This window comes from Pteropus medius, unplaced genomic scaffold (genome assembly GCF_902729225.1).
Source record: "Pteropus medius unplaced genomic scaffold, Ma_sr-lr_union100, whole genome shotgun sequence".
In the NCBI taxonomy this organism is placed as follows: Eukaryota; Metazoa; Chordata; class Mammalia; order Chiroptera; family Pteropodidae; genus Pteropus; species Pteropus medius.
In genome coordinates, this window is record NW_024351073.1 from 17651822 (window position 1) to 17666305 (window position 14484).

The 14484-nt window shown below is 51.7% G+C and overlaps 1 protein-coding gene and 1 pseudogene across 2 annotated transcripts in view; one reads left to right on the plus strand and one right to left on the minus strand.

Annotated features, from left to right (window-relative positions):
• The window catches only part of ANKH (ANKH inorganic pyrophosphate transport regulator), a 118570-nt gene extending 113677 nt beyond the window's left edge, over positions 1-4893 (plus strand). For both annotated transcript variants that reach the window (XM_039842760.1, XM_039842759.1), the window contains 3 exons: positions 1220-1343; positions 1900-1999; positions 2939-4893. In XM_039842760.1, coding sequence (XP_039698694.1) covers positions 1220-1343; positions 1900-1999; positions 2939-3052 — 338 coding nt within the window. In that variant the 3' untranslated portion in view covers positions 3053-4893. The remainder of the gene's footprint in view (positions 1-1219; positions 1344-1899; positions 2000-2938) is intronic.
• Positions 4894-14365: 9472 nt separating this feature from the next.
• LOC120586411 (uncharacterized) lies at positions 14366-14484 on the minus strand (annotated as a pseudogene).

Here is a 14484-nt window from a genome sequence, read left to right on the forward strand (position 1 = left end):
AGCTGCCGCAGCTTTTAGATGCCAAGCATGCCTGGAGACAGGGTCTCTTGGGTGTCACCTTCCCCAATGTGGCAGAAACGGAGGAATGGAAGATGACGGCTTTGGAGCAGTGTCTGGTCTTGGTCAGGGGGACACAGAGGAGCCAAGCTTGGGAAGGGGCTGCACTCACCTGTCCCTACTCCAGGAGCGGCTGGAGGTCCCAGAGAACGCCAGCCAGTCCTGGGGTGGGATCTACCTGTGGTCTCCTCTCGACTCCACTTCCTCTCCTGTCAGACTACGGGCTTCCAGAAGCCGTCAGCCCCCACCTGTCTTTGCGTATCTGTGTGTCTCAAATCCGACCCTCCACCCTGGGCCCCGCAGGGCAGAGCACCCCCTCTGTCTAGAACACAGTGGCTCCTCCAGCGTGCCCGGGGCACAGTGAGCAATGCTTCCCCTTCAGACCGTCTTGGCCACTGTCTGCAGGGTAAAGGACTAGGCCTGACGTGTCCTTAACCCCCTTCCAGGCACAGATCACACCTGAACCTTCAGGCAGTTGCCACCCGCAAGGGCGTGTGCCCTCACAGCCAGATTCAGTCAGTCTCCTGGAGCCCCATCTGCAGTTCACACCTGGATGGGGAGACAGGCAAGGGGGGTGTGGCATATTGGCTCCTCGGAAAGAAGGGGTGGTACCAGGAGAAGGCAAAAGGGGAGTGGCCTCGGCGTGCATGGTCAGAGACGAGAGCAGCGCCCTTCTTCCCTACGCCTCCCCGGGACTGTCGTGGGGAGGGCCTCTGGCCCGGCTTTTCTCCTTGTCTTGAGTCAGACTTGATCACCGTCAAGTTGCCTCTTTTCTCTTGAATTTTCTCTTCTAGAGAGGAGTGGCCAGAGCTTGAGGCTGGGGTGGGGGTGGGGCTGGGGCTGGGGGTGGCAGGAGTGGACAGGAAGGTCCGGGAGCAGGCCCAGCCGTCACGGTGGAGGAAGGAAGCTGCCCACAGCCTGCTGTCTGGATGTTAGGGACTGTGACGAAGTGGGAGCCAAGGTACGGACGGGGCCACCCCAGGCCCAGAAGCAGGGATCCGGGGCCCGGCAGAAAGATGAGGTCGCTAGCCCAGGGCCACAAGGCCTGGGTCCCAGCCAGCCAGCCGGCGACCTCGTGTGTGCCATGCAGGAGCTAGAAGCTGGAGGCTGCAGGACGGGGAGGAGCAGGGCGTCGCTGACAAGTCCTTTGCTCTCCCCTTAGTCACCGTGAGGGCCCATTTCACCGGGTGGCTGATGACCCTGAAGAAGACCTTTGTCCTGGCCCCCAGCTCCGTGCTGCGGATCATCGTCCTCATCACCAGCCTCGTGGTCTTGCCCTACCTGGGGTATGTCGTCGGGGGGCTTGGGGCTTGTGTCCTTCTGCCACTTAAGTACCCTGGCCGGAGGTTTACATCTGCTTTTCCGTGTGAAACCCCAACCAGAGGTAGAATTCATAATGCTGAGCCGCGTGTGGTTTCTGCCTGGGCACTAGGTGGGGGGCTGTTGCGATCCATTCTAGAAAAGTATTTTCGGGGTCAGGCCCAGGCGTGGTATTCATCGAGCACCCACTACGGGCCCCGGTCTCCTGGGGAAGGGGCGTCAGTCAGCCCCTTCACCTTGGAAACCCGCTGCGTTGGGCGGAGGGGTGGGCGGCGCTGCGGGCTCGCGGTGAGGGGCGTGGCCGGCTGGCAGGTGCCGAGTCGAGACCCCGGGAGCGGGAGCGAGCGGAGGGTGGCCCCGGCCGGAGCTGCACGCCACCTCCGCGTGCAGGTGGAGCGCTTCTCAGGTGCAGACCCCCAGCGCGACGGTCCGGCCCCTCCGCCTTCTTCCCGTGGCCTGGGTTTGACTCCGTGTGCCGCACCTCAGCGTTAACGACAAATGGCCTTTCGGTTCTCATCCCAGGGTACACGGAGCCACCCTGGGCGTGGGCTCCCTCCTCGCGGGGTTTGTGGGAGAATCCACCATGGTCGCCATAGCAGCCTGCTACGTCTATCGGAAACAGGTGAGACGTGGCGACGGACGCGCACACCTGCCGTGGCCGCAGAGCCTCCTCCAGGGCTAGGGAGACCTGAGCGGCCCCCCAGGGGCCCACGTGGTGGTGACACCGCACAGTCATCCCGTACCATGACTCAGGGTGACCAGCTTGTCGACCAGAGTGGCTGAGGCTCGGTCAGGTTTCATGACAAGGGGTGCCCCGTCACGTGATTCCGTGGGTCGTGCCTCGCTTCAAAAGGCAGTCGTATTTCTCCGGAGGGACAGCTTGATGAAGCCAGGTCTGCCATCCTGCATCCCACTGTTGCCTCTAACGATTTTTAAAATGTAGGAACTAAATAATGGTTTTGACCACGCAAGAAAATCCTGAAGAGGTGATTCCCCCAGCCACCAGGGACCGCCCTCCCCCAAGTCCTTGTAAACTCAGACTTGCTCGCTACGGAATGACCAGTCCGGAAAGTCTTGGGTGGTCCACATACCCCTTCCACTCTTTTCGCCTTCTCCATAGACCAGCCCTGGCCCCTCTTCAGCCCCAGCGCCCACCCCACTGCAGGCAGTCTTTCTTAACCACCCCTCCACACACACACACACACACACACACACATACACACACACACACACACACACACACACACAAACACGACGCTGCAGCTATGATGTACTGGAAGTCCATTAGCATGTAATTAGTTTGTCCTGCAGGGTTATCTAATTATTTAGAGGTATATTTCTTTCCTTTCAAAGACTCTGACTGCCCAGGGAGTGGGCCCCATCCCACGTTATTCATTCACCATAGAAGAGACGAGATTAAGCAGGGAGTGGATATAGGCAGAGAAGAGCGGGGGACCAGGGATAGATCGCTGGAGTACACCAGTGTGGGCTCCCCCTGCTCTCGGCTCTGCTGTGACGTGTCCCTGTCACAGCCCACGCTGACGTGTCTTCTTTGGTCTAGAAAAAGAAGATGGAGAATGAGTCGGCAGCCGAGGGGGAGGACTCGGCCATGACGGACATACCCCCAGCAGAGGAGGGGACGGACACCGTGGAAATGAGAGAGGAGAACGAATAAGGCGTGGCGGCCGCGCGGGCAGCCGAGGCGAGTCTTCAGCCTCGTCTCCTCTCCCATTGCGTTTCGCTCTGCTTTGGTTTTGGTTTCGGTTTTAACGAGAGGCCTTGATTTAAAGGTTTCATGTAAACTCTCTGGCATATATGCCCACACTCAGGCGGGGACCTAGAGGGTGGTCTTTGCCGCTGCTTTGTAAAAACCGACAAAAACAATCGACTTCATGCCCCCGCTTCCTGAAACCCCAAAAGACATAGTTGCCTTGTAGTCCGAGTTGTGTCCTCCGCCCTCCGTCCCCCGTGCATTCTCCACTTGGAACCAAAGGACTGCGGCTGTGCCGTCCGTCGCTTCTCGGCCACCACTGCCCAGCAGGCCAGACTTCACCCTGTCCCTTTTCATCTCTTTTAAGAATCAGCAGGTTACAACTCAGCTTTAATTGGCTTCTCAGTAACACGGCCGAACAGAGGTGACCCCGGTGGCCTCCCGCCGTGGAGTCATCAACTGTCCACGGCACACCTGCCGACAGGCTGCCGCCGGAGCGGCCGTGCACGCCAAGGCATGGATCTGCGACGGCGCTGGGCAGACGGATGGACAAACGTCCCGTAGGAAGGCTCAGGACACCGTGGGAGCAGCCGAGTGACGACACTCGCCTGTCACCTTGCCTTCTCCGGGACCCGAGTGAGCTCCCGCACTGTGCCCCGCCGTGTACACAGCTGAGCTAACTCTTTAAAGTGGTCACAGGCGCGCATCTCCAAATGTCGGCATCCTTCCGCATGGCTTTCCCTGAAGGCTTGTCTTTCACCCCCCTTTCCTGAAGATGGCACTAGAGGAAGGGAAATGGAGCGTTGCTAACTTTACATTTTAGTTTTTTAAGTGGACTGAAGCTTTAAGTCATAATCTAGCATTCTAATGCCAGGTTGCCGTATCGTAACTTCTGAAGTAGATTTATTACCTGGTTCTGCCATTCTTAGTCATAATCACACGGTACAGGTTAATTCCGCGTGTGACTCCCCTTCTCATGCCACAGGATAAAGCAAGACATTTTATAAACAGTATCAAAGTCACTATGTGATATTCCCTGAGACGACACATTTGAAATCCATTTAGTGCAGTATATTTTTCTAAGTTTTGGAAAGCGGGTTTTTTCTTTAAAAAAAAAAATTATGGACACAGTTCAGCAAATTCTTGATTTCGTCGAAATTCCTAGACTGAAAGAACCTAAACAAAAATATTTTAAAGATATAAATATATACTGTATATGTTATGTAATTTATTTTAGGCTATAATACATTTCCTATTTTCGCATTTTCAATAAAATGTCTCTAATACAATATGGTGATTGCTCGTGTGTCAACATACCCGCAGTTGGAATGTATTGTATCGATGATCACTGTATCTTATTTTCAGCAATTTCACATAGTCTGTCATTTGTACGTAAATTTAAGGGTCAGTAAATGACTAGAGAACTATTTTTCACCATGGGTAACAGGTTTAAATGGGCAGTAGTGGGAATGGAAATATATACTAGAAGGGCAAAAAACAGTCAAGTCTTCTGTGTTTGTTTTCAGTGCTGTATAATCCTGTTGTTACTGGAAAAAAAAAGGAATGTAAGGGCGTAAGGTCAGCTGTGAGCATCACGGGGGTGCATTCACATATCTGGACACCCGGTGACCCTCGGGGGTGCTCACCAGGGTGACACATCCTCATGCGCTCATATCTATGTGTACTGAAAAGTAAGATGCACAGCTTTGGGGTGGTTTCAGGGGCAGATCTGCGAAGACGGGAAAAACGAGTTGTATCAGCTTTTTAAAAAGTACACGACTAGAAAATTAAACAGTATTTTTTAACGTGTGTGACTATTTCATGCTGGGGGTTGGAGCCTGAAGATCAAATTGAAAAAGCCGATTCTTTCCCACTAAATCGAGGAGATCAACTAGAGACTCTTCATTAGGCAACTGGAACATGGCATTATAACTGCAGGTGCCCCTTCGGTGACAGAGATTCCCAGACTGTGATATTTGGGTGGAAACGGCCCCCAGACCCGGACAGTGAGCGCGGAGCTGGGATTCGAGCCCTGAATCACAGTCTGAAGCTGGCAAGTTCTGCTGCGTCGGGTCTAACCGCCAGGGATGGGAAGGGAGGGCAGGCCAGGGAGGTGGGGAGAGTCCTTCCCACCTTTCAGAGTAAGGAGGGGCATTCTTTGCCTTTGCCGACCAAAGAAACGTTTCCCCAGCACAGGGTTTTTGTTTTTCTATTGCAAGTTGCTCAGCTGACAGATTTTGAAGGGCTCCACACCTGTGAGGGTCACGTGTTGAGGACCATGGAAAAGAGCAGGCGTGGCTTTCTCACTGCAGGGTGATTGCTGGTCGACAAGGAGAATCTAAAACTACAGGGCAGGAGGCGTTTTTCACGCAAATGCTGATGCGAGCTGGGGCGGCTCAAAGCTGGTTTTCGGCTATTAGCCAAGGGTTTTCTCTGCACAAGCCAGGGGCAGAGCGGCCCTTAATGGCCTCCCTGCTTTTTTGAGGGGCATATTCGAGGTCTTTCTAAACATGTGGCTGATTTGCTCTGCCCCAATTAACGGGATCTCAGTGGCAACGGACATTGATGAGACACCCAGGAACCGAGCAGAAAGAACCCGGCGAGGCTCACCCCAGGTTGGTCTTGGTAGGGTTGGACCTGCCGGCCAGGTGGACCGGGCCTTGTGCCAGCAGGACCCCTCACCTGTTTGAAATTCTTTAATTTGGGCACAAGCTACTGGCCACGCCCCTCGCTGCCTGTCGGGCTTGTCTCTTGTGCCAAAAGGTCTCTCTCTTCTCCTGTCTTGTATTTGTGTTCTGTGTTGTGTCATGTTCAAGCGCTAGCAGAGGGTGTAGCTTTGGAAATGTCCATAGATGGCTGGTACCTTCAGAACTAGAAACTTTTAGTGCTGGTTTAGGAGGGGCCGAGTCAAGCTTCTCTGTCATAGTAAATGCACTTTATTTTTTTACTCCTTGAGTCCTCCCAATAAATAGCCGTGGGAGCCGTGGTGGGTAGGAGGCCCCTGAGGAAGGAGGCTGGGGCTCCCCTGAGGTCTAGCGCCAGGGGCCAGCCCCGCGGTCCTCACAAGCAGCCTTTGCTGGGTCTTTCTCAGGGGGTGGGACAGTCACTACATCTCCAAATATCGGAAAAGTTATGCAACGATATCTTGTGAGAAGTGAAACAAGTCAAAGGCGACTTCCCCCCCTAATCATCCGTTTGGGGGTCTTTTCTTCCAGGAAGGATGGAGGAGGGGAGAGTAAGTTTTCTGCACCTTTGGTTTCTAGAATCATGATGATTTAAAGACTCAGTCCTCTGACTGGACATTTTAATTGTTTTACTTCCAACTGAAGTGAATGAGAACCTGTGTTACAAAATTGAAGGTGTTTGTATTGTGCTAGTTAAATGACATTATCCTGAGAAATATTTTCTCGTATTTAAAAATCTCTCTAGTCCAGTAACTCCCAGCAGAGCAGTGCCCAGGACCAGAGGCCCCGGGTGCACCAGCGGGCCATGGCTTCCGGCCCCTCGTTTTGCAGGCGAGCTGACCTCTTAAACTTGGGTGCTGTCTCCAGTCAAAGCGGCACACAGTCCAGGAAAGGAAGGGCTTTTATGCTCGAAGTCAGCCTTTTTTCGTTATTTTTTTTTTTCTTGGTAACCGGAAATTGTGATGGACAGGGCTTTACAAGACATGATCTGTGAGCACTGCGATGCGCTTGGCACCTGCAGCCGACTCTCTGAAAGCTGCCGGCCTGCAGACAGCCACGCTCACACGCAGCTCTTTCATAAAAGTGAACCATAGGAAAGCGTGTTTTTGAGCGACGTGCTTGGTAAACATTCGAGATGCTCCTCCATGTGGTTATTTGGAGTATTTCTGTCATTTGAAACAGCAAAACACCATGTGATTCATCAGCTGATCTAACCGCACGTAAAGTAGGATATAGAGAAATATCTGAAGACAAATAAATGCACGAAAGGCCCCGTTAGCTGTCCTTTTAAAGGCTACACATCTAAAATCAACTACACTAATTTCGAAAGGAGAGAAACTATTATGTAATCAAAATAACCCACTCCAAAGTCAGAAAATGTGTAACAAATTATACAATTTACCATTTGATTTTAAAAGGGAAAATTAATGAAGAGGAGATGGTGAGATCTTGTCTCAAGGTGACTCCATTTTCTTCTCAAGGCGGGGAGGGGGTAGGAACAATTAGCTGTTGCAGTCTCTGCCAAGACCGCCGAAGGCGGGCCTCCTAAGTCATTTTTTTTTTTTAAATCACCTTTGACAAATCCAAGTGGTTCCAGAAGAATATTCTCTGCTTTAACTATAATCAACCAGGGTCTCTAAAAGACTGCATAAGATACACGCACTTTTACAGATGGCAGTCAGCTCCACACAGGTTCGGCACATTTCTTATGGGGTACCTCTTTTTAAGTCAGGTTATGTAACGAAGTGCACTTCACTAACAAAACTTGACACTGGCTGCTACAGCCCGTGTAAAACAAAAGCGTGCAAGAGCTGGGAACCCCTTCTCTCTCCAGAAGTACATGTGGTCTCCTCAGGTTAGAGGGGAGTTGAAGACAGACCCGCCCACATCAGCCGTGCTGCTAACAGTTGTCTGGCTCCGTGAAGTCTCAGTGGCGTGCAGAATTGGTCATTACTCTGATTTAGAGAGACAGATGTTCTCCAACTGTGAACCAGGGACAAGAAATGGTGCCTTTAGAGGTAGAAAACATTACAGCCAGGTGGACTCTGGTTCTTTAAAGTATGGGGCCACGAACTTGGGGACCCACAGTTTGGATGAACCTGCTACTGACAGCGAAGTTCAAGCCACCCTGGTCTAACAAAGGAGGTACAGGGTCCATGTCCGCACCAAGCACTCAGCACCTACAGCAAGGACCAATCACCACAAAGCAGCCCATTCTCCTGGGGGGCCTCATCCACAGGCTTGTGGGGCAAATACACAGCTCCTTGGGTCTATGATATATTTGGTTTGCTTCGTGATGTATCGAGAGGGCATACTGCCGCGTCCTCTTTCTACCCTACTGCGTGACAAGGTCCAGAGATGGGGACAGAGGCTTCAAGGAATGCATCGTCAAGAATGAGGACGTGGCATGTGTTTAGGGATAATTGGTTTCTTAGAAATGATCCTATTAAGAGGGGGAATTTGGGTAGCACAAATTCTAGTAAGTGTAAACGCTATACAAATGGATTTCCTCAAAATTGGCTCTGAGGAAAACATAGTAAATTCCCCGCATATGGAATCAGCTCTAGTCACCCTGACGTGTCCAGAATGCGTAAACCCTTTATTTGAACAATTATTAAGGGAAATTCCTTTTGACGCGCCTCTTAAAGATATTATGAATAAATTATAACAAGCTGAATTACTAGAACCAGTTTATACTCCTGTTCCCATGCAGTTAGTAGAAAAATTAGTAAAGGATAAGAAATTTACTCATAAGCCTGTGCCTACTATAGAAGGGCCTCCTTTGTGGCCTAGTGGATAAATAGAAAACTCTGGTATCCACCTAGGGGGGCTAATAGTATGAAAAGATTACCTGATCTTCCTTTGCCTTATACAGAAGCTTATAATAAAGATAGTATACATGTAGTGAATAAAGATAGAATTCATGTGCCTTATAGTAGTTTAAGTTTCATAGAAAGGCTGGCTAGGTCGGGATCTCCTTGGTGCTTAAAAACAAAGGAAGAGAAACTTAGCTTATGAAAGCAGCTTTGTAAAACTGATTTTTATAAATATTTTCCTCATCACTGCACCAAGGAAACTTTTGAACAGCTATGAGAAAGGTTCAGCTTGAACTTTAGATATAACATAAATCAAATAGCATTTAAAAGATTTCTGCAGGCAGAAAGAACAATGTCTGCCCACAAGCCAATACTTGCTGTTATGAATACATCTATCTATCACCTTTACTTAAATCAAACTGTATCTTACGTAATAGATATAATAATTAAAAGTTTAGATTGTTCCATCAGGTAGTTCTGTTCTAATGACTGAGAGAAAAATGTACTAGTTAATCATGAACATTAATAATAATATACTCTATAAGATTTTCTGCTCCGCCTAACCACAGAAATTTAACTCCCTGCTACCTTAACAACAAAGTATAATCAAATGCCAAATAAAAAGTATAAAAGTTGTACTCAAATCACAATAAAACGGAACAGTGTCACACCGCCTCTGAGCTGTGTAGCCGACTGTCTCCCGCGCCGACGCCTTGCCCACCTTCGGGGCCCCCTGGATCCTGTCGTGGCTGGACCGCGGCAGCATACGAGTCTGTTCAAATGCCTAGAGGCCTATGCTCATTCGCTTAAGGAGCGCTTTTGTGCTGGAGGCCATGGGCGTGGCCTCCACATCACTCAACCCTCTCCGGCTGCACATTGGTCACCTGGACAATGAGAAGCTTGGGCCATTATTGCTAAGGTTCCTTCCCGGGCCAACATACTATATATGATCTAGGATTTAGAACATAGTACAGGATCCTGCAATTGGAAAAATAAAATTACCTCATTCTACATTTCAGATCTGATCGTCACCAGTGATCCAGAATTTTTTTTTTTTAAATAAAATCAAGTCGACTGGGAGTCATTATTCTACATGTGAATAGCTGTGGCTCTCAGTTTAAGGCGCTTCTGTGCCACATCAAAACTATGGGTTTAATTTAAACTGTTGAAACCAATCACATTAAAATATGTGTGCAGCCTTTGATTAAAATTGACTGCAGAGGTCAATATAAAACATAGGTTGCATTTAAACAAGTGCTGTGTATGTATTTCACAGATGTAAGTTTTTGCATTGTTAAGAGCATTTATATATGCTTTTCTTTTTTAAATTTTTTGAGGGGATTTGTGCTCATATACTGTCAAACGGCTTTCATACTCTAAATTTAGTTTAAGTAAAGCTTCGACAGCTGGCTTACAGTCGAGACTGTTTTGTTTCTTGACTTTCTTATTCTAACCATCTGTCTGGTCGCACACCCCAAATTACGTGGTTTCTCACTACAGTTTTCTTGTCAAATGTACATGAGACATTAAAATGTTGCCCTTTACCTTGGGAGATAAGGCCTCTAACCACTGGGTTAGATACTTCTCTAAACTCCCTGCCTTATTTAAATATGACCTATTTCTTCAAATTTTATTCTGTATTAAAATGAATTCTTACTTCCCATATCTACAGTAATGTTGAAAGTAGTTCTCTGAAGTCGAGTTTCTCTACCACACACAACCCTTCCAAAGTGGGGATACCAAGCCGAGGCAGTAGGAAGCCAGAGGAGCAGAACCCGAAACCCCTCCTGCCCACATCTGAGACTCGTTTCCATCCTTATGTAAAAAACACCACTCTTCTTTAAAATGGAATGCCTTGACCTCAAAGGATGGCTGTCATTTTCTGACCCTCCTATGGGAGATTATATGGAGAAAGGGTTTTGACACACCTGTCACCGACAGGTGTCAGCGTTCCGACTTGTTTGACGTCACGTGTTCCTCCCCGAGCGGTCGTATCGCTTGTCTTCGAGTTAAAATCCCAGATCTCAGCGCTGCCTCTGCCATACTTCCCTTTCACTGCCTCTAACACGACCGTGGTTTTGAAGTCTGAAAGGTCATCTCCCTTTCCACCCACGGCACTTGGGACATGGCACGTCTTCCTGCCTAGCTGTGACGTCAGGGTGCGGAGCTGTGCTGGGGAGCAGGACCACCCTGAGGGCAAATCTGCACCCCTCCTCTGCCGCCTCCTGACACCCCAGGTGAGTCACATTGCCATCTATCCAGGAACCCGCTCCATGACACCCCCGTCCCCCACCAGGGGTCCCCACTGACCCCCGTCAGTTCTCCCTCCTGGTATCTTGCACTTGAATCCCTACCTCTCCATCCTCTTGGTCCCATGGGCTTACCTCAGTTGCTCCTGGGTGCTTAGAGTCCAAGGACCACACAGACCGAACAATTATTAAACGTTGCATTATTCCACACACCTTAAGTTCTTCCATCTGATTCCTGTAAAAAGCTCTCTCTGAAGGCGAGGAGCTGATGAAAGCTGGCTGTGGTCGCTCCAGTCCCCTCCAGGCCCCGGGCCATGAGCCCTGAGGCTTGCGAGTTCATGCACGACACAATCAACCCCGCCCTGGCAATGCCACGTCCTGAGCCAGCTCTGCTCCGCCTTCCCCCACACACACTGCCCAGATTTCGGCAGCTTTCCTCACCCAGCTACGTTTCTCACCCTATTTAATTCCACCTTTGGAAAAGCATAAAAAAAGCCCCCATGCCCAGCCTGCTCCCCCGAGTGGGAATCCAGTTCTACATACTAACCTCATCTAGCTAGGCCTGCTTCCAGCTCCAAATCCTGGTTCCAGGGTGGCTTTTCCAGCCCTGACTTGTCCCCAAGCTTCAGACCAGTCACCCCCAACATCTCAGAGGCATCCCAGAGGGGCCTTCACCTGAAGTCCGTCGCTGAACACTTCTCCCCGCCCCGCCCGCACTTCCTCCTCACCAGCAGAATCACCTGTCGCCCACCCAGAAACCTGCCCTGGCCCCCCGCCCCAAGTCCCCAGCAGCGGCTCTTCCTCCTGGTCTCTCTCACTTCTGTCCCTCCAGCTTAGTCCCACCAGCTTAGCTCAGGTGCTCCAGGTCACCGAGGGCCTGGATGCTACAGGAGCCTTCTCCAGGCTCACATGTCCTCCTGGACTATGATGGAAACCAGGGGTCCGCAACCCCTGGGCCGTGCACCGGGACCGGTCCGGTCCGTGGCCTGTTAGGAACCGGGCCGCGCAGCAGGAGGTGAGCAGCGGATGGGCAAGCAAAGCTTCATCTGTATTTGCAGCCGCTCCCCAGCACCAGCATCACCCCTCAGCTCCACCTCAGATCATCAGGCGTTAGATTCTCACAGGAGCACCAGTCCCTAGTGCCAAAAGTTTGGCAATGGCTGAAAACGACACCTGGAGTTTGCAGTGCACGACCCACACCACCATTCCCAGCGGTCTGACCGCCTGCCCCCGCCCACCCCACCCGCTTTTCCAGGCCAGCCCTTCCCCCCACCCCCTGCTAGGCACTGGGTTGCTGCAAGGAGGCCCCGCACTTTCCTGGGTGGGCGCCAGGCTTCGGGCGGTAAACGAGAGCCCAGCCAGGGAGGAGGACGCCGGCACCCAAGGAGAAGCAGCAACACAAAATGGGGACTCCGGCTGGTGCCCGGCTCCTGCTCCAGGGGTCTTAACATCCAGCCCCATCCCAAAACCTGTACCCTAACTTCCGTCCCTCACCCAATGTGACAGCACAAAAGGACCAAGAGTAGCTATTTAAACAGAGAATCTGCAGAGCTGAGGGACAGCTTTCCGGAGAGGTGTGTCCATGTGTGGGGGACGGAAGTCCTCCAGTACCTTAGGCCTAGTGAGGGGGCTCTTCAGGAGACGCTCAGAGCGTGAAATGGGACCCTACAGTGGTGGGGACATGGCGTTTGGGTGCCCAACTCACCTTTCAAATTTGACAGAATTTAATGGCTGGGCTCTCGTTTACTACGTGAAGCCTGGTACCCACCCAGGAAGGTGCGGGGCCTCCTCGCAGCGACCCAGTGCCTAGCGGGAGGGGAAGGGCTGGCCTGGAAAAGCGGGTGGGGTGAGGCGGGGGCAGGTGGTCAGACTGAAGAGCCACAGGAGAGGGACACCGGGGCTGGCTGGCACACGCCACGTTTGACAGGGCGGAAGTTCTAAGGTCTTTCCCGTGAACCAGACCTGGGCCACACCGATCAACAAGATGACCTGGGGTGGTCTTAGGTCCCGAGAGAGTAAACAGGGCAAACAGAAGCTGCAGCTATCACTGGAGCAGGAGCTGGGCCCCCGACCCCGAACCAGTGGGCTCTTCAGGAGCCCGGCACCATTTCGCAAAGCCTTCCACCAAGACGCAGGCAGGTCTCTGCCGGCTCAACCTTCACTCACTCCCTGTCCCCAAGAGTCCCTTTGAAAGCCCAGTCTCCCGTACCATCAGATCACTGACTTCTCTCAGTGGCAGAAACACAGGCAACACACAGAAGTCCTCGCTGTCACACTTCTGGGTGTGTTTCCTCCGGTCCAGATGGTTTGCGGACACCTAGGGACAGTGAACACAAAGCAGGCCTCTCCTCGCACACAGCCAGCACGGCTGGGTCTGGACTGCGCTGCAGTCCTGCTCTGCAGGCCTAGGGCACCCTCCCCGAGGCCTCTGTTAAAGACTTGCCCCTCACTTCGCCCCCACCCCCACCCCAGACAGGCTGAGGGGTGGAGATGAAGACCGAGATGGGGGGAGGTCAGTAACTGGCCCGAGCTCACCCCTCTAGCGGTGCTGGACTGGTACTGAACCGAGTCCCCAGTCCAGAAGCAGGCACCTAAGTGTGAGGGGAGCGCTTCCTATGGGTTCGGCACGGTGAAGTCATCGGGCATCAGAGGTCTGACTGAGGGTTCTAAAAAGCTAAAGCATCAGACCCCAAGCTCCCAAAGTCCTCAAAGGCAGGCCATTTAACCACAGCAACACAGCCAGACTTCTGAGTTTTTATTTTCTGTTTATTTTCAGTTGTTTTTACAATCCTCAAGTGACCGGGTTTGCTAACAGGGGTCAAGAGCAAAGCCCCGAGTCACCTGGGCCTCTGACCACGAAGATGAGACTCAACAAGTCACAGAGGAAACTCGCTGGAGCCAGGCATCCAGCCACAGACGCAGAAGGGACTCGAGGCCCCAAGCTGACCAGAGCCTGGGGGCCTGCTTTTCGGAGCAGGAGAATTTTCTGAAAAACGTTGACATTTTACAGTGTAAACAGAGGAGACTCGGTTAAACCAGCGCAGAGAGCGGCCACAGTCCCTGCCGCTCCCCGGCCCGGCCCGGCCCGGCCCGCAGTCCCCGTTTTCCTCTCCAGGACGACATGGAAAGCAGACGCTGCGGAAGTGAAGGTGGAAACAAGGCGACTCGTTAAACACAGTCACTCTGGCTCCGCTTCCGCATCGAAACGCTCAGACGGGGTCGACGGCACCGCAGATGCCGCGGCGCCTGGACAGGGCCCGCATTTTAGCACCGCTACGGAGTGTAGATCGAGGCATGTTTCAATGTATAGAATCAAGTACGAGAGACCATTTTGAAGTTCAAAACTAAGCCCCACCACTGAGAAAACAACTGCCGAGACCGTGGCCACTGCAAGCCCCGGATCTTTCCCTTGTATTACCCATGTTTTGGCAATTTAATTCTTTTTATTTTTAGATCAGGCAACCCTTGGTTGACCTTACAGATGGCAAGGACCTCGTCAGCTTACAGTCCCTTATTTTCTATTTTTTACACCTACTGCACCTGGTCTTCCTAGCTGGTCTCCCGTCCAAGTACTAACCAGGCCTGACCCTGCTTAGCTTCCGAGATCAGACGGGATCGGGCTTGCTCAGGGTGGCGTGGCCATAGAC